General features: G+C 43.2%; 1 protein-coding gene across 1 annotated transcript in view; it reads left to right on the top strand.

The window, feature by feature from the left end:
* Positions 1–23,464, top strand: part of LOC306707036 (ryanodine receptor 3) — a gene marked incomplete at its 5' end in the record, with an annotated part of 93,964 nt that overhangs the window by 21,933 nt on the left and 48,567 nt on the right. The window contains 22 exons of the mRNA XM_079174313.1: positions 312–416; positions 4,572–4,646; positions 4,835–4,913; positions 5,427–5,539; positions 6,601–6,700; positions 7,218–7,311; positions 8,125–8,199; positions 8,829–8,997; positions 9,617–9,781; positions 10,188–10,309; positions 11,205–11,385; positions 12,352–12,487; positions 13,773–13,868; positions 14,188–14,306; positions 15,781–15,914; positions 16,982–17,223; positions 17,513–17,705; positions 19,239–19,455; positions 19,543–19,647; positions 21,517–21,620; positions 22,383–22,466; positions 22,751–22,910. Of these exons, the coding sequence (XP_079030439.1) occupies positions 312–416; positions 4,572–4,646; positions 4,835–4,913; positions 5,427–5,539; positions 6,601–6,700; positions 7,218–7,311; positions 8,125–8,199; positions 8,829–8,997; positions 9,617–9,781; positions 10,188–10,309; positions 11,205–11,385; positions 12,352–12,487; positions 13,773–13,868; positions 14,188–14,306; positions 15,781–15,914; positions 16,982–17,223; positions 17,513–17,705; positions 19,239–19,455; positions 19,543–19,647; positions 21,517–21,620; positions 22,383–22,466; positions 22,751–22,910 (2,868 nt within the window). The remainder of the gene's footprint in view (positions 1–311; positions 417–4,571; positions 4,647–4,834; positions 4,914–5,426; positions 5,540–6,600; positions 6,701–7,217; positions 7,312–8,124; positions 8,200–8,828; positions 8,998–9,616; positions 9,782–10,187; positions 10,310–11,204; positions 11,386–12,351; positions 12,488–13,772; positions 13,869–14,187; positions 14,307–15,780; positions 15,915–16,981; positions 17,224–17,512; positions 17,706–19,238; positions 19,456–19,542; positions 19,648–21,516; positions 21,621–22,382; positions 22,467–22,750; positions 22,911–23,464) is intronic.

Genomic DNA, 23,464 nt, shown 5'->3' with positions numbered 1-23,464 from the left:
TTCTTAACTTTTTGGGCTCATCCTTGTTGAGGACATGCTGTACAGTACATAATGTAGCCTACTGTAGATGCCAGGTCTAACTTCCACTCGCCATGTTGAAACAAACAAGACATCTGTCAGCGCCTCTCCACAAGACTCCCACCAAGGCAGAATTGTGTCAAATGTCGATCAAGAGTGACGTAAGAAAGAAAAGTAATAACATTCCTTTGTGAGTCCTACTTTTTGTGGGACCGAGTGCTGTAAAGTAAATTAAATTAAATTTAAAAATGATGTTCATTTTTGACCTGAGACCCACTTGCCTGTTGTTGCAGTATGTTCCTCCAGACCTGTGCATCTGTACCTTTGTGCTGGAACAGTCTCTGTCAGTACGGGCCCTCCAGGAGATGCTGGCTAAGAGCGGACAGAACAGTGAAGGGGTGAGTGATGCTGAACACGCGCGCATGCTAACACACACACACACACACACACACACACACACACACACACACACACACACACACACACACACACACACACACACACACACACACACACACACACACACACACACACACACACACACACACACACACACACACACACCATACTTCCAACTCTTCATAAGCCATCTCTGAGTCATGAACTGTATGTCCCGCCCTGTTTGGATGTTAAAAAGAGGAGGTTGTAAAACAGTTTATTGCAATGAATGCAGTCAGCTAAGTTGAATACTCTTAACTTGTTCAGTCACTATAAATAGATTAATGGGCAACATAGGCCCATTACAGTGGCCTTGGGACCCCTACTGCGTAGAGGTCTGGGGCCCCTATGAATATTAATGCGAATGAAGGAGATGCCCTGGCATTACTGCAGCTTGTCACAGTGTTATAATAATAACACTTTCATTTTATATAGCGCTTTTCTAAATACCCAAAGACGCTTTAGGGTAGGGTGCAGGGGTTAGCAGGTGAAGGCGAGTTTGAAGAGGTGGGTTTTGAGGGCTTGTTTGTTGTGTTGTGTGCACTTTTAGCACATTCTGATTACCGGCATCATTTAGCACACATGTATATATTTTCCTTGATAAAAGAAACATTCTACAAGTAAAGAGAGCAGCCGACTGTAGATTTGGCTTTTTTTTTTCAATCAATACTATGTGAATTTGTAATCCACACTCATTCATCACTGTAATCTCTGCACCTGATGTTGTTTCAGTTGTCTTCTTGTAAGTGTGTTTGCTTCTCTTTGTCAATGCTGTGACAGATGTGTAATACTTCCCTCTTTATCTTCTATTTTCTGTGTATAATCTCCATCTTCTGCATGATAGACGCGCGGCCCCGACCGATGGGTATGTTTGCCACTCATACCATTCCCATGTCATCCCCAATGCATGACGCAGTAGATTCGCCACATTACACAGCTGTCTACTACAACACGTGACCACTGCACATTTGTCTTTACATCAGAAATGGGTAGAAATCGTGAGTTATGCTCACACCAGGAGCCCATGCTTTGAAATAACTGATGATCGTATGGATTTTTTTTGTGTACACTGGGTAAGAAGAATGTGTCTGAGCTCCCTCCGAGCTGACGTAGACAAATAGAGGTTTGTATACACTTCCAATAAGGTTCCCCGCAAACATAAGCTCTCATACATCTTACTTTTAACTGCTGGAGAACTACAGAGTCACCGATGCTGGATTAGCGTCAGATTAACATTAGTCATGCCCTCAGGGGAATTCAGATTGTTGTTCATTGCAGCGTCATTTGTTTTATGCAAACTCCACCATGTAGGATAAATTAAAATTTGTCACAGTATCTTATTTGAACCTCTCACTCTTGGATGTATGCTATGAGAGGATGCAAACAGCTGAGACCAAGATTTCTGCAACAAGACAGAAAATGATCACGAGTGATTTAGTTAAAAAGACTTTTTTACTTTGAGTCAGCGTTAGCCACTTCACCCTTTAATGCCCCATGGCTAATGAAGGTAAGAATGTCCATACATGTAACTTCTGCATTTAACCCATCCCTAGCTTATTGGGAGCAGTGGGCTGCTGAGAAGCGCCCGGTGAGCAGTTGGGGGTTCAGTGTCTTGCTCAGGGACACTTCGGCACAGGTTGCCGGACCCTCCCTACCCATTGAGCCACGGCCGCCCCCCGCAAGTCAAGACCATTGGTTCCACTGCCGCTGTGGGGATTTTAAGAGCTAGCTGGCAGGGAATTATGAGTCGCAGCAGAGAAAAAGGGTGCTCAATATATTAAACACTACCTTTTTTAAAGAAATGTCCCCCTGGGGATGAATAAAGTATCTATCTATCTATCTTAAGACCTATTTAACTGCGAGTCCAGCCTCATTCCTCATGCATCAGTAGTGTTTTAAGGCCTTAACATAATACTTAAAGTCCAACTGAAGTTAAACAGCATTTTTCATCTGCTACAGGATACATACCTGCTCTGTAAATCACATGTCCTGTGTTTTCAATTAAAAAAAACAAATCTGAAATCAAAAGGGAGAAATTGATCTTATATCTTTTTTGGTATAATGATTTGTCCACTGTCTTTGCGACTAAATATGATTTCAGTTGGACTGTAATATTGTTCTTATTAGACTACTTGGAAGATTTACTCTTCGCCAAAATCTGTTCCTTAATCTTTCCCTGCCCTTGTGCCTTGGTAGCAAATACCCCAGAGACTTAGATAACTCGGATTGACCATTTGTATTGTGTTACTTCACTGTTTTGTCTCTATTCACATGTATCTGTTTTCAATATTGTCTTTCTATTCATCATTCTTCGCCTGCGCTGAAATGTCACTAGAGGAAGCGCCATTAAAGGGGAAATGGAGGTTGAATATGTCTCGGCTGAGGCTCTGAAATCAATATGTCTTTGAACGGATGGTCTTATCAATAGACGGTGGCTGGAGCAAATCGGTAGTTCAGGGTGTTTTAAGCCGGAAGGTGCTGAGAATGAAGAGGACGCACAAAGACAATACACTCTCCAGCACAGTACACACCAGCGACTAAACTGTGTGAATTTGTCGTCGCATATTCAAAAAGCGCAGTCAATGAGACGGAGCTGCTCAGTCGTCATCTAGCGTGCCAGTGTTTCATCTCCTCTGCCATCACTGCTGCCTCTTTGTCCTCTAGCTTGGTGTGAGCTCGTGGCTGTACCCACCCCTACTTTAATGAGAGAAACCACAACTCTTGTAATCTTCTGCAGGGCTCGCACCAAGAGGCTGCGTCCTGCTAGATGTCACGTCTTTAAATTGATATGAGGACGTCACTCGTGGTCAACCGCTGGACAGGAGAAACAGAACTTGTTGCTTCTCTTATATCTCTTTGATCCAATAAGCTGAGGATAATACAGTTCTACTCTTTTCAGTTGCCTACTGATGTGAGCCGCAATTTCCCTCAGTTTCCCTGTGCTCTCTATCTGTATAATGCAGTCCCCAGCCGCAGGATAAGGAAGTGAGTGGAAGGCTTGGGTTTATTGGTTGTGGTGATTGCAGCTGGATGTGCCTCGCCGCATTAAGCTCAGTACCTCAGCCAGCATATAGCAGTAGCCAGAAGCACAGAAAAAGCCAGTGCTGCAGTCTGCACGACACAACTGCATCAAATCGCAGGCTATTGTCCCAGTAGCCAATCGAGGGGGGTATAGGGAGAGAAAATGAATCGGAAGGAGAGAGAGGCTGTGCATGCTAGGTTGTTTTCACAAAACACTGCTGTGATGCATGATTCTCTCAGATAGTTATAAGTCTCTAGTTTTGAAAAAATCAACTTGGCTTTGGTAGTTTTAATGTGACATAAACTTGGGTGTTTGGCATTGTTTCAGAAATTATTTCCGGATCCCGTACCAATGGCATTACTTTGTAAAATGCCAAAGAATGGAAGTCGACTTGTTTTCCTTAATCCCTCTCTAAAAATAGATTTATTGACAGTCATGTGTGCCCACTGGACTTTAATTATTTGAACCAAAGACTAAAATAAGGCAGAGGCAGACAGAAAGGTTCAGGAGAACAACAGTTCTTTCTGAATAATGACACTCTTTCTTACCTTAATGCATCCTAGAGGCTCATAAGGAAGGTGAGTAACATGGGAGTTGCTTGCCAAAGAAAAACAAGACAAACTCTTCTTTATCCCCTTTGCATCTCTACCAGTAGAGATACCAATTGTTCCCCTCCTGCATCTTAATAAGCGACGGAGTCGTTCCCCACTAACGTTGACCTTGCATCGGAGACTCACAGTAGTTGTGCATCCTTCCCACATTCCTGTAGTCGGAGTGCTGGAAAGATGACCCCGTATCCCGTTCGCTCACGGATACAGGAGCCAGAAAACTCCATCTCCCGTGGCAAGTCAGATTGCATGTCTTCACTGGCGAGATGGGGTGGCAAAACCCTCCCCAGGAGAAATGTGCCCCCCCCCCCCCCCCCCCCCCCCCCCAGCTTGAGGTCATCATCGCTGGGGAGAAGGTCCTCGCTGAGGTCAACATTCAGTGCCAGAGGTCGGGTGTTGATTGAAACAGACTGGGGCTGTTCCGTCAGGAGCGTGAGCTGACATGTAACGACCTATTTGTGTGCATGTGTGAATGATCTCTGTAGGCAGCGCAGAGTGGCGGTCACAAGACTCTTCTGTATGGACACGCCATCCTGCTTCGACACTCCTTCAGCTCTATGGTAAGAGATCGCGCACAATCAATGTCACCATCATGAAAAAAAAAAAGAATATTCAAACCAGATTATTACAATAGCAGGATTTAAATGCCATTTGCAATTTAAGTATATCACATGAACAGCAGCATGAGGTCGTCTGCAGAGGGTTGTGTGTGACAGCGCTGTCTTGTGGGGTTTGATGTGTACCACAGTACCTGGCCTGTTTGAAGACATCAAGGTCACAGACAGACAAGCTGTCCTTTGATGTCGGTCTGCAGGAGGATTCAACAGGTAAAAGAAAAGCTTTCAGTTTTGCTTTCATCCACCTCTTTTTCCCTCTTTCATTCTCGCTGGCTCTGCCCCTCTTTGTCTGTCCCTCTCTTTGTTGCTGTGTCCCTCTCTTTGAATCTTTCACTCTGTCTATCTCTCTCTCTCTCTCTGCTGTCTGCAAGCCCTCCTCTCTTTATCTGTCTCTGCACCTTCGTCGTTCATAAGCTTGTGTTTTCCCAGTGAATATTCCCTGTGGAGCACTGTAGACATACAGCGTGGTTCTTTAGTCAGTGATGATTACATCTCTGCTGCACACTTGCATTTTTTATTTATCTCGTACCATGCAGCAGAAGAGCAGTCACCTCGATATGATCGTTGCCATGGTGCATCCACATGCATCCCAAGTTCTAATTTCTGTCTGCTCTTTCCTCATTTCATTTTTAGTCATACCAGATGACATTCTATATGTGGTTGTTTGAATTAGAGAGTGGAGACGGCGTATATATGGGTGTGTGTGTGTGTGTTTCATTGCAGGTGAGGCTTGTTGGTGGACAATCCACCCTGCCTCCAAACAGCGATCTGAAGGAGAGAAAGTGCGGATTGGTGATGACCTCATCCTCGTCAGCGTGTCCTCAGAGCGATACCTTGTAAGTTTGTTTTTTGCGGTTTGATCCTTGAAGCTGTAGCTACTGTGTGTGTGTGTGTGTCTAACGTAGGGTCCTAGTAGGAGAGCATTAACTCTTCTTCCCCTGATGTGACACAATTTCAGATTATCCCAATCCTGTTACCACATACCACACTCTCCTCGTGACCTCTCTCCAGCAGGAGGATTTCACGTTAAAAGCAACAACTTTCTCCTTCTAAATGACTGCAAGGCTGCTAACAATAACATTTAGCATAATTTGATCTGAACTGGAAATGTTTGGTTTGGTGGATTATGATTTCTGCTGCCAGTTCAAATGAGCCTCGCTTGTTTTCATCCTCGTCACATATTGACATCCCACTGCCATCAATAATTGATCCTATTGCACTCCTGAACTGACCTTTTCAGCAATAGGCTTATTTTCCTACCATTACTTGTTCCTGCCCTCTATGCTGAGCATCATATTACTGTGCAAAACGTGATCTCTGTAATCCACAAAATTGGTGACAGCAGCCAGGCTGTGTTTAGCCTCCGAACGCATGGCGGCAGGGGCACGGCCCGATGACCACTATCGCTTTATGTCAATCTGGTGGTCTGTCCCTGCTGTCACCCACACAGTGGTATGTGGGGACAGCACCTAAGGGCTGCAGAGGAACTCTAGAGAGGGAGGATGATCAGGACACAGCTGCGCGCTGTCAAAGCATCTGTCTGTCATGTTCATGGTTCCCTCATCACTCAATGATAAACCAGACTTTTCTTGTGGATGATTACAGAGAGTTTCAAACTTAAGCTGAACTCTGCCTGAAAAGACAACATCACATTTGATGTTAAATGAATAGTTTAATTTATGTATCTGAAATCCAGTGTTGATCTTACCATAGAACCCACATTTGTTTGCTATTGGGTTATCCTCTAAAGTTTTATTTTCATTTACATTCTTCTTATTCTGACAGTTTCATTTTATTCTGTGCACTAGATAAGTAGCACCATGCAGGTTAAACAATGAAAATGTTCAGCCCAGTCACTGGTGTTGAAGCATGAAATCTTTCCTTCTCTTTCCTGCAGCACTTATCCATCTCCAGTGGCAACATCCAGGTGGATGCTTCCTTCATGCAAACCCTGTGGAACGTCCATCCCATCTGCTCCGGTAGCAACATAGAAGAAGGTAGAAACTACACACAACACCCCATCCTCCACCCCATAGTCTTTTTCCCCACGATTTGATAGTATTTTAAATACACATACACACACACACACACATACATATATATATATATATATATATATATATGTGTAAGATGGGGATAGTGAAAACTTGCACTAATTGGTCAAGGATAGACCCCCAAACATTCATAAGACTTTTCTGAGTTTCAGAATTTAATGAATGTTAAAAATAATCTTGTTTAACTGTATTTGTGATATTTCATTAGTGGAAAACTACTTGTCATGTCAGAATAGCCAATGTTTGCCATAAACGGATCGTATCGTTATTGAGAACCTAAATAAACTGCTCCCTAAATTTGTACAACATTTTTATGATTTAGATAGTTTGTCTTTCCAAATTACATCTACGAGATGACTAGCATTCACAGTGGTAGCAAAAACAGGCAACAAAACAGGAAACAAAATATCCATAGTGCCCATATCTAAATCTCTCTCTTCTGTCCTTCCTCCTCCAATAGGCTACCTGTTGGGTGGTCATGTGATGCGGCTGTTCCATGGACATGACGAGGTAGTGGCCATCCCAGGATCAGACCAGAGTGAAGAGCAGCAGAGGTGCGAAACACTGCTAACGCTGAACTAGATTACACTGCAGCATTAGGGGTCACCCTTTAGTGATGGCAAAGCAGTTATATAGCACACAAGTAGCTAACTGACCTGCGATTTACCTATGGTCCCTCAGCTGCCACCTCGCTTCATAAAAATGCTTCTGACCAGCTTGCACTCGGCTCTCCGGGGAGCCAAAATGGCTGCTGTGCTATTTTTATGTGCACACTGGGCTCAAAGTGGGTCAAGACAGCGGGCAAGGCCCATTCACATTCAGCCAGGTGCCAGGAGATGTGTGTTCCTCCTGGCCACAAACGCTCACACACACATGGTGTCTATTTTTAGAACAGAGCACGGTGAATGCAGAGGCAGGATTAGATATGATTTTCCCGCTTTGGCTTTTCCCCTACTGTCCTTGAAATTCAACAGAAGGAGCAAGCTGTTCAGAGGTTTCACATTTTTCTGGGGCAGATTAAACACACTCTGAACTGTCAGCGGGGGCTGATGAGAGATTCATTTTATGTTTGGACCCAGTCGGCCATATCACTGATAGACAGTGAAGCTGTGGGTTATCGGGGCACACCTGTCTCTGTTTGAAGGATGTGATTCTGTAGTCGGCAGAGTAAATGCAGGGTGTACGTGTACACATAAATACATACACATCTCCCTGATGAATATCAGTGTGACAAATGACGGTAAAGAGATGGTGTTTCTTCTAAGCCAGGATGAATGACCTTGACAGAATCAGTGGTGGCTAGACATTTAAAGCGTCAAGACACAGACAAGACAGACAACCCACTCATGCTTCTCTGGCATCCCCAGGATAGTCAACTATGAGACGGGTAAAGCCGGCGCCAAGGCCAGGTCCTTGTGGAGGCTGGAGCCGCTCCGAATCAGGTGGGTTGTGTTTTTTTACGTGATCTGTTATTTATTTCTCTCCTTCCTGTTTCTCACTACCTATTTTATTCTTTTTTTTGTTTTCCATCATTCTCATCTGTGTCTTTGTATCTGCCGTTTCCTCTTTCTATTTTTTCTTTCTACATCCATTTGTCCTTTCCTCCTTCTCCCTATACCTAGGATTTACTGCTGCACTCTGGCCTCACTCTCTTTTTATTCCTATATCTCCCTCCCTCATTTTCCTTCTCTTGCTCTCTCTTTCTCTGTCAACTCTTTGATCCTGGCTACTTCACATCCTCACAGGGATGCAGCCTTTACTTTTTCCATTTCAAATCCTGTGTCAAATATGATATTTGTCACATCTACCTTTGTTTTTGACCCTGGTTTGTATTAAATTCCCTGACGAGAAACAAATTGCGCAATCAGAGAAAAGTGTTCAGCTGCTATTATTTTAATAATGATATCTAATTATTCTACCGCATGGCACGCTAGATAATTAACAGCTGGCGGCAATGTTTAGATCAACTAATTAGCGGATATTAGGCTCCCAGGGCTGATGAAATGCACCTTTTTCTCCTTGTATCTTTGCATGTGTGCTTCATTTTAATGTGTGGGTGTGACAATGACAGCTGGAGTGGGAGCCACATCCGCTGGGGCCAGCCCTACAGACTGCGGCACCTGACCACCGGTCACTACTTGGCCCTGACTGAGGATAGGGGGTTGGTGCTGCAGGATCGGGAGAGGTCCGACACCATAGCCACCGCCTTCTGCTTCAGAGCCTCTAAGGTTAGGACACACGTACGCACACGGATACAAGGGCACAACATGTGTTCCCTTGACTCCCCGCTGTTCCTCAAGGTGACTTGTGTCACATGGGATCAACCACACACCTCCTCATTAAACGTCACTGGAAAGAAGTTACAAAAGATCCCCTCTAAACCTTTACAAATGAACCCACTCCCCTTGGACGGGAAAATCACCAGTTTTTCCAAGGAAAATGAAAATGATCGGACCAGTGAAATCTACACCATAGAGGTTAATTTAACTGAACTCGCCGAATCTGACTGAACAGTCCATTTAGCTTCACTCTGTGTAATGGAGTTTCTAGATATGGCCAGCGATTCGGAGCCAATTAGTGAGCCTTCCAATGTGGATTTAAAGCGTTTATTATCATTTATCACCGACGCCTCATGTCGATTATGGGTTGCATTCATATCTGATCCGAGCAAAACCATTAAAATCATCCCACTGTGATGGATTGAGCCATAAACAGCAGATTCGGCTGACATTTGGTCGGTGGTTGATAAAGAAGAGATCTGCATGCATCGTGTCTGAATGTGCACATGATTTGTATTGTGCCGGCGCGCTCATGAGTTCCACACTGATCATTTTGTTCATTTTCTCCTCCCCTGTGCAGGAGAAGCTGGAGCAGAGCCCCAAGCGGGACATCGAGGGCATGGGGGTGGCGGAGATTAAATACGGGGACTCGCTTTGCTTCATCATGCACGTGGCCACGGGACTCTGGCTCTCCTACCAGGCACCTGATGTCAAATCTGCCCGTCTGGGTCCCCTCAAGAGACGAGTGAGCGGAGACAAAACTCAAGCACACACCGTTCTGGACACAATGCGAATACAAAAACAAAGCGAATTAATAAATAAATGAGATTCCTTGCAGCGGATTATTATTTTGAGGGTAATGAGTTGATTGAGTTAAGATTATTGTTCATATTAGTTTATACCCTTGCCTCAGCTAAATTGTCCCTTAGCTATTGTTGCAGAAGTGATAGAGGTGTCCTTCATGTAAACACAGCCAGAAAGCTTGTATTGTCAGCACCTGTGTTCCAGACATAGTGGCTCAGTGCTGGCTGACGATGGCTGGACACTTTCTCGCCATTCAATTCCTTTTTTTGGTCCTTTTCCCCTCTTTCCCTATATCGTCTCATGACAATGTCTCACAGTCTTTCTCTTCCTGTCATGCCCTCTTCAAGGCGTGCCTGCATTCTGAAGGTCACATGGATGACGGTTTGACCCTGCAGCGCTGTCAACACGAGGAGTCCCGCGCCGCACGAATCATCCGCAACACCACGTTACTCTTCAACCGATTCATCAGGTATGAATGCATTAACGCTGCTGTTCCTCACGAATGCAAGCAGTGACGTGGTCACACTAATTGCCCAATTAAAACAAATTACAGTCCACATTAGTCTTGAGCCACTGTTATGGTAATCTGCAAAATGTCCTGATAATGGTAGAGCAGGATTAATAGGGCTGATAAAACAAAGAGTTCCCAGCTGCACCGCATCACCAAAGTACAGATGAAATCTAAAGACCAGACATATCAAATCCCCACATACGCCCAAACAGTCAACACAAAAGTGATGTAATGTCCCTCCAGATTGTAAACACATTCTATTGGAGAGTTGAGCTCTGGGCCTGTGAATTTTGACTGAGTGGGGTGCTAAAGCCCCAGACAGCTCACTCAGCGGTGCAGTCATGCGTTTCCAATGGCAAACTTTGCAGCGGCGTCGCGGCTATGCACTGCCAGCTCTGGAAAAAGGGAGCTGTGGAGCACGTAAGTGGATGCTTCCACTGCTCTTATTTGTTATACTGTCCCCTGGGTCGGGCACTCATGGGGCACTCATGGCGGGAACATGTGAGAGTCTGTCAGCCTCCCCCGCGGCTGTGACACATACATCTCCGCACACCCCACCCGTGCGTACGACAGGAGCTATTTTTAGCCGGCCAGCGGAAATCAACATTTCAGCATGGATGAACCTGTGGGCTAAACATTTTGTTAGTCATCAGCCTCTCCACAAGTCTGTTCAGGCTCCCAATTAGAGTGTCTTTACCAGGAAGTTATTGCATTTGTGAGGAATGAGAGTGCATTCAAAAACTATACATGATCACAAATGTAAGTGGGGACTGCTGTCATGTCTGAATGACGGGTTATTTGTGATATTGTGATATTTCTGTGCCCCCCACCCCCGCCCCTCTCTCCCTCCCAGAGACCTTGATTGTCTGGGTGTTAAGAATTGGTCACTGGTCGCGCTGCCTGTTGAAGAGGTGCTCCAAACCCTCAATGACCTCATCACCTATTTCCAGCTCCCTGACGTTGAGCTGGAGCATGAAGAGAGGCAGATCAAGCTGCGCTCGCTCAAGAACCGGCAGAACCTATTCAAACAGGAAGTAAGTTTCACCATAAAGGAAACCAATACTCTATGAAACACCCATTAATAACACAGTGGGCGGTTCCGCAGTGCAGCAAAATATTAAAAGCCCCCCTGGAGTGAAGAGTTTGACTTGTGACATAGAAAGTGACCAAACCACATGAGTGTGCAGAGAGCAGCAGCAAATTATCAAAAGACAAAGTATGTGAAAGGCTAAAGCAATTGATTCTTTGTTGTGTGTTTCAATGCCATCTTGTATTTGGAGGCATTGCATTTGAAGGGCGTCAGCAGTTTTGATGTTATAAGTTTTCTGGCACCATCGCACTGAAGCTTTCTTCTGAGCCTCTAGAATCTAAATTGCTTTCATCAATTACAAAAATGTCAGCAGCCATACTGAGGGTGTCTATGATGTCAACTATCCAAACTCCCCTAAACCTTCACCCGCTACAACAATGTGTCACCATATCCTCAAGCCAACATGCATGAATGTGAATGAGTTAACAGAAATATACTGTATGTGCAGTTCTGGTGGTTTCAATATTGGCAAATTATGCATATTTCAGCAATTCCTCTTTCTTCTTGTTTACCTGTCTTTCTATGATAATAAACCCAAACGGCATATCTCTGTCCCTGGACTAATATATCACATTTAGAAGGTCAATTTGTCACTGTAGACAGCTGACTCATGATTTTTTTTCTGGCATTATAAATCATCTGCAATTGCTATTTTGTCTTTTTACTGCACACTTTTAGCATATCTGATCACTATGGATATTTCTCTGTGGTATAAATCACCATGACACAGCCAACTAAATGGGACAGGAGAGAGCCACAGAGCTGCGTTCAGGATGGTCGGCTAATTGAATGCTGCAGAAAAAGATTTATATTTTAATGGGAATGTTGTAAAATGTGTGCATTTCATATTTGTTGTTACTTTCAGGTGGTTATGCTATGTTCATGCGTTGGATCACTGTGCATCTCTTAGGGCATGCTGATTCTGGTGTCCAACTGTATCGATCGCCTCAACGTATACAACAGTGCCGCCCACTTCGGGGAGTGTGCGGGGTCAGAGGCCGGAGCAGCTTGGAAAGACATTCTCAACCTGCTGTATGAGCTGCTGGGTAAGAAGCCGGTCTACCACAACGTCACACACGTACGTACGTACAAAACGCACACACTTAAACCGATCCCCTACTCTGTAATCAATCACAGAGGCGAGAGTCGTCGTTTGAAGATACAGTAGCTGCAATGGTGATGAAGAAGTGTGCTGACCTGGCATTTAACCAGCCATTTACAGACACCTCGCAGTGGAAGAACGAATTCTGAGGTTGCTAGAATTCAGCTGAATATTTACACACAGACATGCAACGCACATGCACTTACACTCACCGCTAACACTCACACATGTACACAGATCTTTGTGGGGAAAAGACTGCATACAAAAGAGATTTCCAGTTTATGTGATGTAGCTTCCAGAGCAGAATCATTATAACACACACATACCCCCACACACACACACACACCCCTATCGGCCAGATAGGATTTTAGTTTTTTTTCAATCATTGAATGTCAATTCTCATCACTATGCTGCTTTCTGTTTTGTTTATTTGTTTTTGCTGCGCTCTTTGTGCTCCTATAGCACAATGGCATCAGCCGTGCCTTTGAAAAATCACTTTAACCTCTTGCACTGCTACCATATGCTCTGTCAGATACAGACATATCTCACTAAAATGATCTGGCAGGGAGAAGATATATATTTTTAGCTCTTCCGCTCCGTCTGAAAATCCTGCCGTATCTGATGAGCACAATGTTTGGTTGCAACATTCACCAGTTGTGGCATGAAAGATGCATTTGCGAGCAGGCATGATTTTCCTTCCATGTAACGGTTTGTATATGTCACATTCCTATGAAGCGATTGTTTATACCCTTGTGCCCTCTAAGTGTGTTCTTCACACTCTCATTTACACAGATTTCCCCTCCTGGCTGATATTAGTGTTCCAGCCACGTCTCTCTCTTTCCCCGTTCCCTCCTTCACACACCTGCTCCGGCGCAGCGCTAAGTGGATTTGGGACGCCTCCCTCCTTTCTTCTCTGTCTGTCTGCGTTGGATGACCCTGTCTTTTTTTTGTTGTTGATAGGACATAATGTGGGTGTGCTTGTCAGCTTGTGTTTGTCTTTTCTCTCCTTGTGTCATTCCCTCCCTCTATCTTAGGCATCTTCCAGATTAATATGTATAAAGGTGTCAAACCTTTCTTGGCTTTCAGCGTGCATTTAAGGTTTCTACCTTTTGGGTATCATTGTTTCTGCTGTTGCGCCGACGGGGATCCATCAAATCCCTTTGAACAAAAATGCAGTTTTCTTTCCTTTTTAATATTTGACTCATGCACACATTCCTTGTAACCTGCAGCTGCGTTAATTAGAGGGAACAGAAACAACTGCACCCAGTTCTCCAACAACTTGGACTGGCTGGTTAGCAAGCTGGAAAGACTGGAGTCTTCTTCAGGTATGCTCGTTGTCTTCCTCACCCATACTGAGCCTCCAGTGAAACGGCATTGTGAAATAGCTTTTCTCTGTCAGAGAGACGTCACAAAGCTATCCAATTACTTTAATGGCAATGCAGCACGACTCAACGGGGACATCCGTCTTAAAACTTGTTAAAAGATGACACTGCTTGCTTAGAAAAGATCCAGGTACAAGCAGCACTGTGTGAACAGTGTTTCCTGTTCATCGATTGCAGACTGGATAGCTCTCTGACCAGTGTCCTCTGGTGTGTCTCTCTCTTCAGCGGCTGTTAACTAATGGATGAATTTGTGGCTTTGCAGGCATTCTGGAGGTTCTGCACTGCATTCTAATTGAGAGCCCCGAGGCCCTCAACATCATCCAGCGAGGACACATCAAGTCCATCATATCATTACTTTACAAGCACGGACGCAACCACAAGGTGAGCAGCTAGTAGCGCTTCAAGTGTTAATCTGAGGTACTGTCTTCGCTGTGATACAAGACAATGACACACGTGGGCTCCATTATTGTGTATTGTGTGGTTTGAGGTACGAGAAGAATGTTGAATGAACTCAAGTGGAAAATAAAGGTCTTGGTGAAAATAAACTTAAATTGGAATAAGGTAATAAATCAGTGAAATATATTCCTAAAGGAATAGTTTGACAAAGGTAAATACGTAACTGGAGCCCACAGCCAATTAGCTTTGCATAACGACGGGAAAGATGGGGAATTTGCTATTTTAGCTCTGTGCAAGGGTTACAAAATCTGTCTACTTGCACTTACAGTACATCTTGGCCAAGACCAGTAGCTTCCCGGATTCTCTGCTGGTTGCTTGGCAACTGCCGCTGACCAAGATATAGTCCGGCGTATACCTCCTCATTAAACGGCAAATTGTTGTTTATACACATTGTTTTTTTGTATAGATTAAACAAATGAGATACAATGTGTTAATTTGTGAGTGTAAGTGGTGCTGCTGGGGTGATTTTGTTGCCTAATTTGGAGAGAGCCAGGCTTGCTGTTTCCCCCCCGTTTCTGTAAAGCTACGAAGCTAAGCTAACTGGATGCTGACATCAGCTTAATGTTTAGCTAAAGACGGGAGAGTTCTATCGATCTTCTCATCTAAATCTCGGCAAGAAAGCAAATTAGTGTATTTTATGAAATGTCTAACTTTATTTCTGTAAGATATACTGAAATATCTTCAGTAACTCGGATGTCGTCAGAAACCTTTAGTCAAGCAAGAAAGCACACAACAACAACCTTAAGTGCCTATTTATCGCGCATCCACCCTATCCAGTTTTTTCCTCGTTAGGCACACTAAAACGCTTCACTGGATGCACATTCATTTCCATAACAGTTCCCTTTGGGCCTCTTTGTCACCTCTTCTTGTCCTTAGCCATTAATTCATTGTGCTTTCCATATACCGGTGTTCAAGCTTCCATCGTTGACAGAAGGCTCAAGGAGGTTTTGGTTGTAGTGTGTGCCCATCATGATTCAATCAGTTTAACAGTGAAATGAGATCGGGAGCAGGCAGTCAGCTGGCCAGGGTCATAAATCAGCCAGAATGTATAATTTAGCTCTGGAAGCAGGAGAAAAGGGCCAATGAAAAAGTGTAGGTGCGCTGGCCTGTCGCCCTTGGCTGGACTTCACGGCCCATTTAATTCTACGGCTTTGTTAAGCTAACATCAAAGGGATATTATTGGACATGTTTTTGCCCCCAATAAGCATCTCTGAGTAATTATGCAGTGGTTGCATGGAAAGAGTCTGTCCCTAGAGCAGCAACCTGGACAGTGATAAGTGACAAAAATAACAAGTATTTTCTGGAAAGGTATAGATTCATATCCAGGGTTTAATAGGGACAGTTGCTCTCAATGTTCGTACTTATTTTTCTTCCTGCTGCCTCCACTTTTCTTCTTTAGATTCTGGATGTGCTCTGCTCGCTGTGTGTGTGTAACGGTGTGGCTGTGCGGACCAATCAGAACCTAATCTGTGATCACTTGCTGCCCAAGAGAGATCTGCTGCTGCAAACCCAGCTGGTCAATGATGTCCAGAGGTTAGAAAGCCGTCACTCACCATGTCTCCGTTCAACATCATGCTTTAAAAAAAAAAAGAATAAGTAATCTACATTTCAAAATTGCATTTTGCGAATTCAATGGTTAGAAATAAGGAACTAAAATCTAATTTGTTACCAAGTGATTAAAGCCTGAGTCTGTGATTGGTGTACTTTCAAAATATTTACTAAATTATTAAACCATTAAAACCTAAAGAACATCTTAGTCAATTAAGACCTCCAATCAAAACAAGTATCTATATAAACAGGAAGTCACAGTCAAGTTACTTACAAGCTGTAAGTAACTTCAAAATCTTATTGTTTTAGGTAAAATGAATTCCTATTCCTAATATATCTTTTTAAAATGTGGGCACTGGTACTGCATGACCTTGTTTTATTTGAATATGCATGGGTGGAAAACTATGTGCGTTTTAGAGTTAGCTCTACTTATACACACATGTTGCAATTAGGGTTACGTTTGATGATACTTTCTGCTGGTGTATCCGGTTCCAGAGTCCCGACCATCTTATTGTGGATGTGTGGACATTCAGCCTTCTCGTCTATGGACCGTGTGATTGAGTGTACATGTTACACATCTAAAACATGTTGAGCATAAACCATGTAGACTTAAAATCATGTTCTTTAAATTGGACTGTGGACCATATATGCTCAACACTGAGGCGCCCAGAGATTGAACTTTAAATATCCAATGATCTCCTTCAACGTTTTGTCTTTGTACAATGAAAAGAAGCATTTTGCCTGATGTAGCATTTTTGCTCATCAGGGTGAGGTCATTTGAATTGAGATTTAATCCAACAAATCTCTTTGGATCATTTTCTTGACACTTGTAAAGTGATCTGCGTTGGGCTATCTCGCTGTAAGATATCAACACTTTCAAAGAACTTCCTGAACCAAATACATTAGAGGCAAATTTAATTATCTTGTCCTATGGGCAGACTTTTTCATTCAGAGCGAAAATAAGATATTGCAAATTAATAGAAGCATATCTGAGAATATGTCACTGCCTCTGAGGGATAACTAATTCTTTTTATGTTTAACTTCATTGCCAGCATGAGACCGAACATCTTCCTGGGGGTGAGCGAGGGCTCGGCTCAGTATAAGAAGTGGTATTACGAGCTGATGATTGACCAGGTGGACCACTTTGTGACCAGCGAGCCCTCCCACCTGAGGGTGGGCTGGGCCAACGCTAAAGGCTACGCTCCCTACCCTGGAGGAGGAGAGGGATGGGGAGGCAATGGAGTGGGAGATGACCTCTACTCGTACGGGTTCGATGGTCTCCATCTCTGGTCAGGTCAGTGGAAGGAATACGATTTTGTTTTTGTGTGTAACTCGGCTCATATCATGATAAGCTATTGTATTAAAGATAAGTGGTAACACTGGGCTACAGCCAGGTTGTGTCTAGACATGATCAGTTCCCCTGCAGGGTGTTCTGATCTCCTTGCCCAGAGTGTGTGTTACTTTGTGTACAAGTTTGCGTGTTCAATCCTGTGTGTTTGTGAAAGAGACGTGATCTGTGCCAGCATCCCTTACTGGGTCATATTTCACATAACTGTGTGTGGGTGTGTGTGTGTGTGGAATAGGTCGTATCCCGCGGGCGGTCGCGTCCATAAATCAGCACGTATTGACCTCTGAGGATGTGGTGAGCTGTTGTCTGGACCTGGGAGCTCCTAGCATCTCTTTCCGGATTAACGGACAGCCGGTTCAGGGCATGTTCGAAAATTTCAACACAGACGGGCTCTTCTTCCCTGTCGTCAGCTTCTCTGCGGGGGTCAAGTGAGTGTTTATTTGTTTCTCCTGTGTCTTGTCTGAGATGAACAGCCTCCCTGAAGTTCCTCGATGATGAATGGGCTACACAGAGAAGCACAGACGAGCCAAAAGAAAACATATATATTATAACATATATTATTATTATTATTATTATGATATACTTATATGTGTGTGTGTGTGTGTGGTATATATATATATATGTACTTCATATTCTGCTATGTTGACATGGTGACAAAGAGTGATTGACGACACTTTCAAATGGAATTTCAAGCTCCAGCGGTTTTCCCATGATTCCATGATTGACTCTTGACTTTGTAGAGCAAAGCTGAATTTTGCATTCACAGTTTTCAGTCTTTGAAGCCCAGAGACCTTTGACACCAAGAGACTGGTCTGATTTGATCTGGTCATGTAAGCTATTTGAAAACCTTATTGCGGGATAAAAATGGATTCTCAAGAAAAGTGATTCCAAACCTGATGGCTTGTGAGCCGAGGAAAAGAAATGTGATTCAGCAAAGTTTGTTTCGTAAAAGAATTTCAGGGTGGACTCGACAATTTTCCTCAAAGTTTTAAAGCAACATGTCTTTGCCTTTCAAAGATGCTGGAATGAGTTCATTTATTTTCTGGACAACAAGTTTGCGGTCATGCTAGCAGCTCTGTGTGGCTGTATTTAGGCACAGCGGTACCTTGAGCTAAATGCAAACGTCAGCATGCTAACATGTCTACAATGATAACGTTAACATGCTGATGTTTAGCAGATATAATGTGTCATTGTTCACCATCCTAGTTTAGCATTTTGGCATGCAAATTAGCATTAACACGAAGCACAGTAGAGGCTGATGGGAATGTCATTAGTTTTGCAGGTATTTGGTTATAAACCAAACGGTTGGACAACTTTAAGTTGTGATTGATGACGGCATTAGAGGAATAGTCAGGGAGTCACCACAGATTACAATTCCTCCAGAGGGGACATGATGGTCTGTACCAAACGTAATGCCAATCCATCCAGCAGTTGAGACTTTTCAATTAGAGTTGATTTTCAGCATTTCATAAGGAAAGTATCACCTTATAACCACTTTTGTGTGGGTTATGAATCCTCCGAGCTTGAACTTGAAACTGACCCACTGAACGGGTTGAATTATCTCCTTTGATGTAAACGTGTCAGAAAATGACAGCTGCACATCTTCCCTCCACAACAATTGAGGGTTTTAGTCATAATGGGCTTGGTTGCGTCACCACTACTACTTCGGTAGTTATTTTGGGCATCCTCAGGAGAGCCTCTTCACAGTGATGGCCTGCGTCTCAGAGCTAAACTTGTCCCTGTTAGAGCCGAGGCGGGAACTGATTGAAGCGGATTTAGAGGAGAACAACTGTTACATTTAGCTGCATGGTAGGTTTTCTTTTCCCTGACTGCTTCTTTCATTAATAGCTGTCTAATTATCACTTTTGATTAGATACATCATTTATATTTTCACACACTTTTTCCCCTATTAATCAACCTGTGTGCAGAATAATAGATGTAATAACATTCTATCACGTTAGGGTGCGTTTCCTGTTGGGTGGCCGACACGGCGACTTTAAGTTCCTGCCTCCATCAAGTTACGCGCCGTGTTATGAAGCGCTGCTACCGAAAGAGAAGATGAAGGTGGAGCCGGTGAAAGAGTACAAGAGGGATGTGGAGGGAGTCCGAGATCTGCTGGGCACCACGCAGTTCATGTCGCAGGCCTCCTTCATCCCCACACCTGTTGAAACTGGCCAGGTAAACCAACAGCCAGGCAAATATGTTAATAACCTTCTCTCTGTGTAACGCTTTTACTTAGTTTAGTACTTTGCCCTGTTTCCTCAGATTGTGATGCTGCCTCATTTAGAGAAGGTTCGAGACAAGCTAGCAGAGAACATCCATGAACTGTGGGGGATGAATAAAATCGAGCTGGGCTGGACGTATGGCAAGGTGAGAAATATGCAGATTCCTTTACTCAGAATACTCTTACAACAAAAGCATCACTCTGGATCTAAAGATAAAAAGCATAACTCATACATTTTGCCGTGTTTGGGGAGAAATAAACATCCCAATTGCACATGTTCTATACAAGTTTGAGATAAGGAGCTTATTGAAAAGCATTAGATGTTGGTAGTATTAGAATTGAATCATCAAAAGCCTGTACGTCATCTTGCTTTCTCTTTTATAATTTGCTGTTCACACCAAAAAGAGGGTAAGTGGAAAGAAAACTCTTGTTTTCCATGATCGATGCCTTTCATTCCATTCAGTAGATGCTTCATTGTGTCTGTGTTTTAGTAGAAGTCATGAATAAGAAAGTATTGTTTCACCAAAGGGCAGGACAGGGTGTTTTGGCAATTTCTATGCAGCAATAAACCAAGAGGAAAGCCTGTATTTTATTTGTCTGTATTTAAAGACATAATCCGTCAACCAAATGTAATCGCAGAGGTTTTATGAGGCAGCTATAGTTTGACATTTTGGGAAAAAGGTTTGTCTGATTTCTACCAGATCAATACCATTCTCTTAGCTTACCATAAAGACTTGTAGCAACGGAAAGCAGCTGGCTCTGTTTAAAGTCCAATAACACCAGAATCCAGACTTTGAGTACGGATTAAACAAAAGAGGTATTTTAATTAGTGATCTTTAGAGACTGTTTTTTTGGAGAGGTGCTTTCTTTTGGATTGAGTTTTCCCCCGTTTCTAGTTTGTATGGTAAGCTTGACTAGAAAGTGAATAAGTGTATTTCCCAAAATATCGAATTATTCCTTCAAAGTTGATGACTCTCTTGGTTTATTGTACATTAGCTAAAGGATAACGCCAAAGTGACCTGTTTTGCCCCGAAGGGAACAGATGACAACACAAACAACAATATGGAACACAGCTCTTATGTCTATAATACAAACGTGTATCAGAATACTCCCTATATTGTTAATACGCCAGCTAATAGACGGACCTTCATCCTGTGCGGCACCTCCACAGAATCTTTAGTTTAGCATGAACATTTTGTTGTCAAGAGCTTTTTCTTACTTAAGGGGTCAGATGCACACATGTGTCAAATAGTGAGATGTAGTTGTGGTGCACATCGTGTTACAGTGAATGTACAGTAGTATTGGATGTGGTTACACTGCAGCTCATTATGTGCTCTGTAGTTTTCATTGTGATTCATCACAGCGGCATTCACAGTAGACGTCCTACAGAAGTGTTCGTTATTTTGCCCTGGTGTCATAAAAATACGTTCTTTTTTTTATTTGTATTAGTTTATTCCACACATGTAATTGTGTAAAATAAAGAACTGCCAGATAAGTGATTCCCCACAGAGTTCTTGTACTATTCACAAAAGAGCTGGCTGGTTTTCATTGGACCCACACACACACACACACACAGCCGCGTAGCTGTACGCAGCCCCGCATGTTTTCTTGGTAAACATCCGCCATTGCCATGCCGCCTCCTCTGAGCAGCATTGCCAAAAGGATTATTTGGCATACGGTGCAGCCTCGAAAGAGGCATTACACCTCTCACTTGGTATTCTAGTCTTACACCTTTCTCTCTCCCCCAAGAAAACATGCTCCCTTGTTCCTCTTTCATAACATGTTCACTAGAGTAGACTTATCACTGCAACCAGTAGCACCCTGTATTTAAACCACATTCTCCCCTCCTTGTTGGTTTACAATGACACCGACTTACAAGGCTGTGCATTTCATATGCATATATTTAGTCAACTTTCCCACATAATTCACATACAAATAGAGGGACTGTGGGCCAAAGTTGCAGAACACAAAGGGAAGTTGAAATATGATTTCTGTGACTGTTCTTTTTCTCATAGATAAGGGATGATAATAAGCGGCAGCATCCGTGCCTAGTGGATTTCTCCAAGCTGCCAGAAACTGAAAAGAACTACAATCTGCAGATGTCAACAGAAACTCTGAAGTATGTTGAGCATTATGGATTGATCTTCTCCGCGGTTCTGTTGCTTTTGAAGAGATGAAGAAAGAGAGTGTTGAACTGAGTCAAAGAACGTTCATTACAAACAAAGACGTGCAGGAGACTTAGATTTTGTTGTTTTAAACAGTTGTTTATGAACATTATTTTAACAGCATCACAGACATGACATCACCCACAGTCTAAATGAAGGAGTTTAAATTATAAACAAAGTACTAAGACAACACTAAATGCACAAATGCCTTTGGTCAGATATGAGCCTCACTTTTGCATTTCCAGTGTCGCTCAACCAAACAAGTCTTGCTCGTCTTTTCCATTGGTCTCGGTTCTTCTCACAAAGGTCCCAGTGAGACTTATTGCAAGTGCTTTACATAAATGCTCTTTAAATAATACGGGACAATGTGGGGGTTTGCTGGGATTAATCTGCACACCTGGGTGACACTGATGGGTTTTCTGAGGGACATCAAACTCATTTTTACTGTCACCTTGTCCTCTCACACGGTGTGAAGAAACTGACAAAAGCACTTCACACCCACTGCGTTCCTCTGGGTTTTCTTTGGCCTTTTTCTCCTGACGGATTAGGACACGCACAATTCAACCCACCACTGCTCCATTTGAGCACTCCCAGGCACCTCAATCGGTGCTGTTGGATCGGCATGCACTATCAAATCCGAAGTAATGTCAAGGTGCTGCTTAAACACAATCTGCAGCTGCATTCGCTCACTCACTTGCTGCTGTATTTCCCCTCAGGACCCTGCTGGCATTGGGCTGTCGTGTAGTTCAGGTCAACCCAAATGCTGACAGCTCCCTCAAAAAGATAAAACTCCCTAAGAAGTAAGTGTGCATCCTAATATGAACTGTATAAAGAACACATATTTCTTATTGAAATGTAGCTCAGACCAAACTGGTTGTTAGAAAGTCGTCTGTAGTTACTGATTGTGATTGTGCCGATAGTTATATAGAGACTTTATTTGAGAAAGGTGATTCATATTTTAACCATCAATTGAATGTCCAGCAATATCAGAAATGTTATATACATGTTAACTACGTAAACTAGTGCTGGTGGATTTACCCTTTATTACTTCCATATGTTTTTTTCATGATCTTTTTTCCTTTAGCTACATGATGTCCAATGGTTATAAGCCGTCTCCTCTGGACCTGTCTGACATAAAACTGACTCCAGGTCAGGAGCTGCTGGTGGACAAACTGGCAGAGAATGCACATAATGTGTGGGCCAAGGACCGCATCAAACAGGGATGGACCTACGGCATTCAGCAGGTACTGTATGTTGGATGTATTCATGTACAATATGCTGGGACCAACACAAGAGTAGATTCAATTCAATTCACACTTTTATTTTGTAAAGAAAAGAGGCAGCCTTGCCTTCCTCCTTCTGTGTCCAGCTTTGTCTTCCTCCTTCTGTGTCCAGCTTTGTTACTGCATTTTTTTATGTGCTCAGTTTCTCCTTCATGGTTCATTAATTCCCCTCCCATACAGTCTCTACTTTACCGGTGCACATGTCAGACGGTTTGTTTAGTCTGACATTTCATAGCAATATTTCATTATTCTAGACAGAGCAAGATGTTCTGCAGTAAAGAGAAACAAGAACACACAGTACAGAGTACACAGTGCACGCTATCTATTCTCATCTGTTGAACGTGCTAAACCTGAATGCTGTACACGACTGCTAGCTGCTGTTTATCAGGTTTTTGGTGTGATTTGTTACCGTTGCCATGAGATTGGATATAACACACTCTTCTGAAATCATTCTTTTTTTCACAGCTATTTTCTCCTACGATGTGATGCAGAATGTTTCATCATGGTGGAAACTA

This window comes from Pholis gunnellus (assembly GCF_910591455.1).
Source record: "Pholis gunnellus genome assembly, chromosome: 15".
NCBI classification, from domain to species: domain Eukaryota; kingdom Metazoa; phylum Chordata; class Actinopteri; order Perciformes; family Pholidae; genus Pholis; species Pholis gunnellus.
This window is presented reverse-complemented; position numbering and strand designations above follow the sequence as displayed.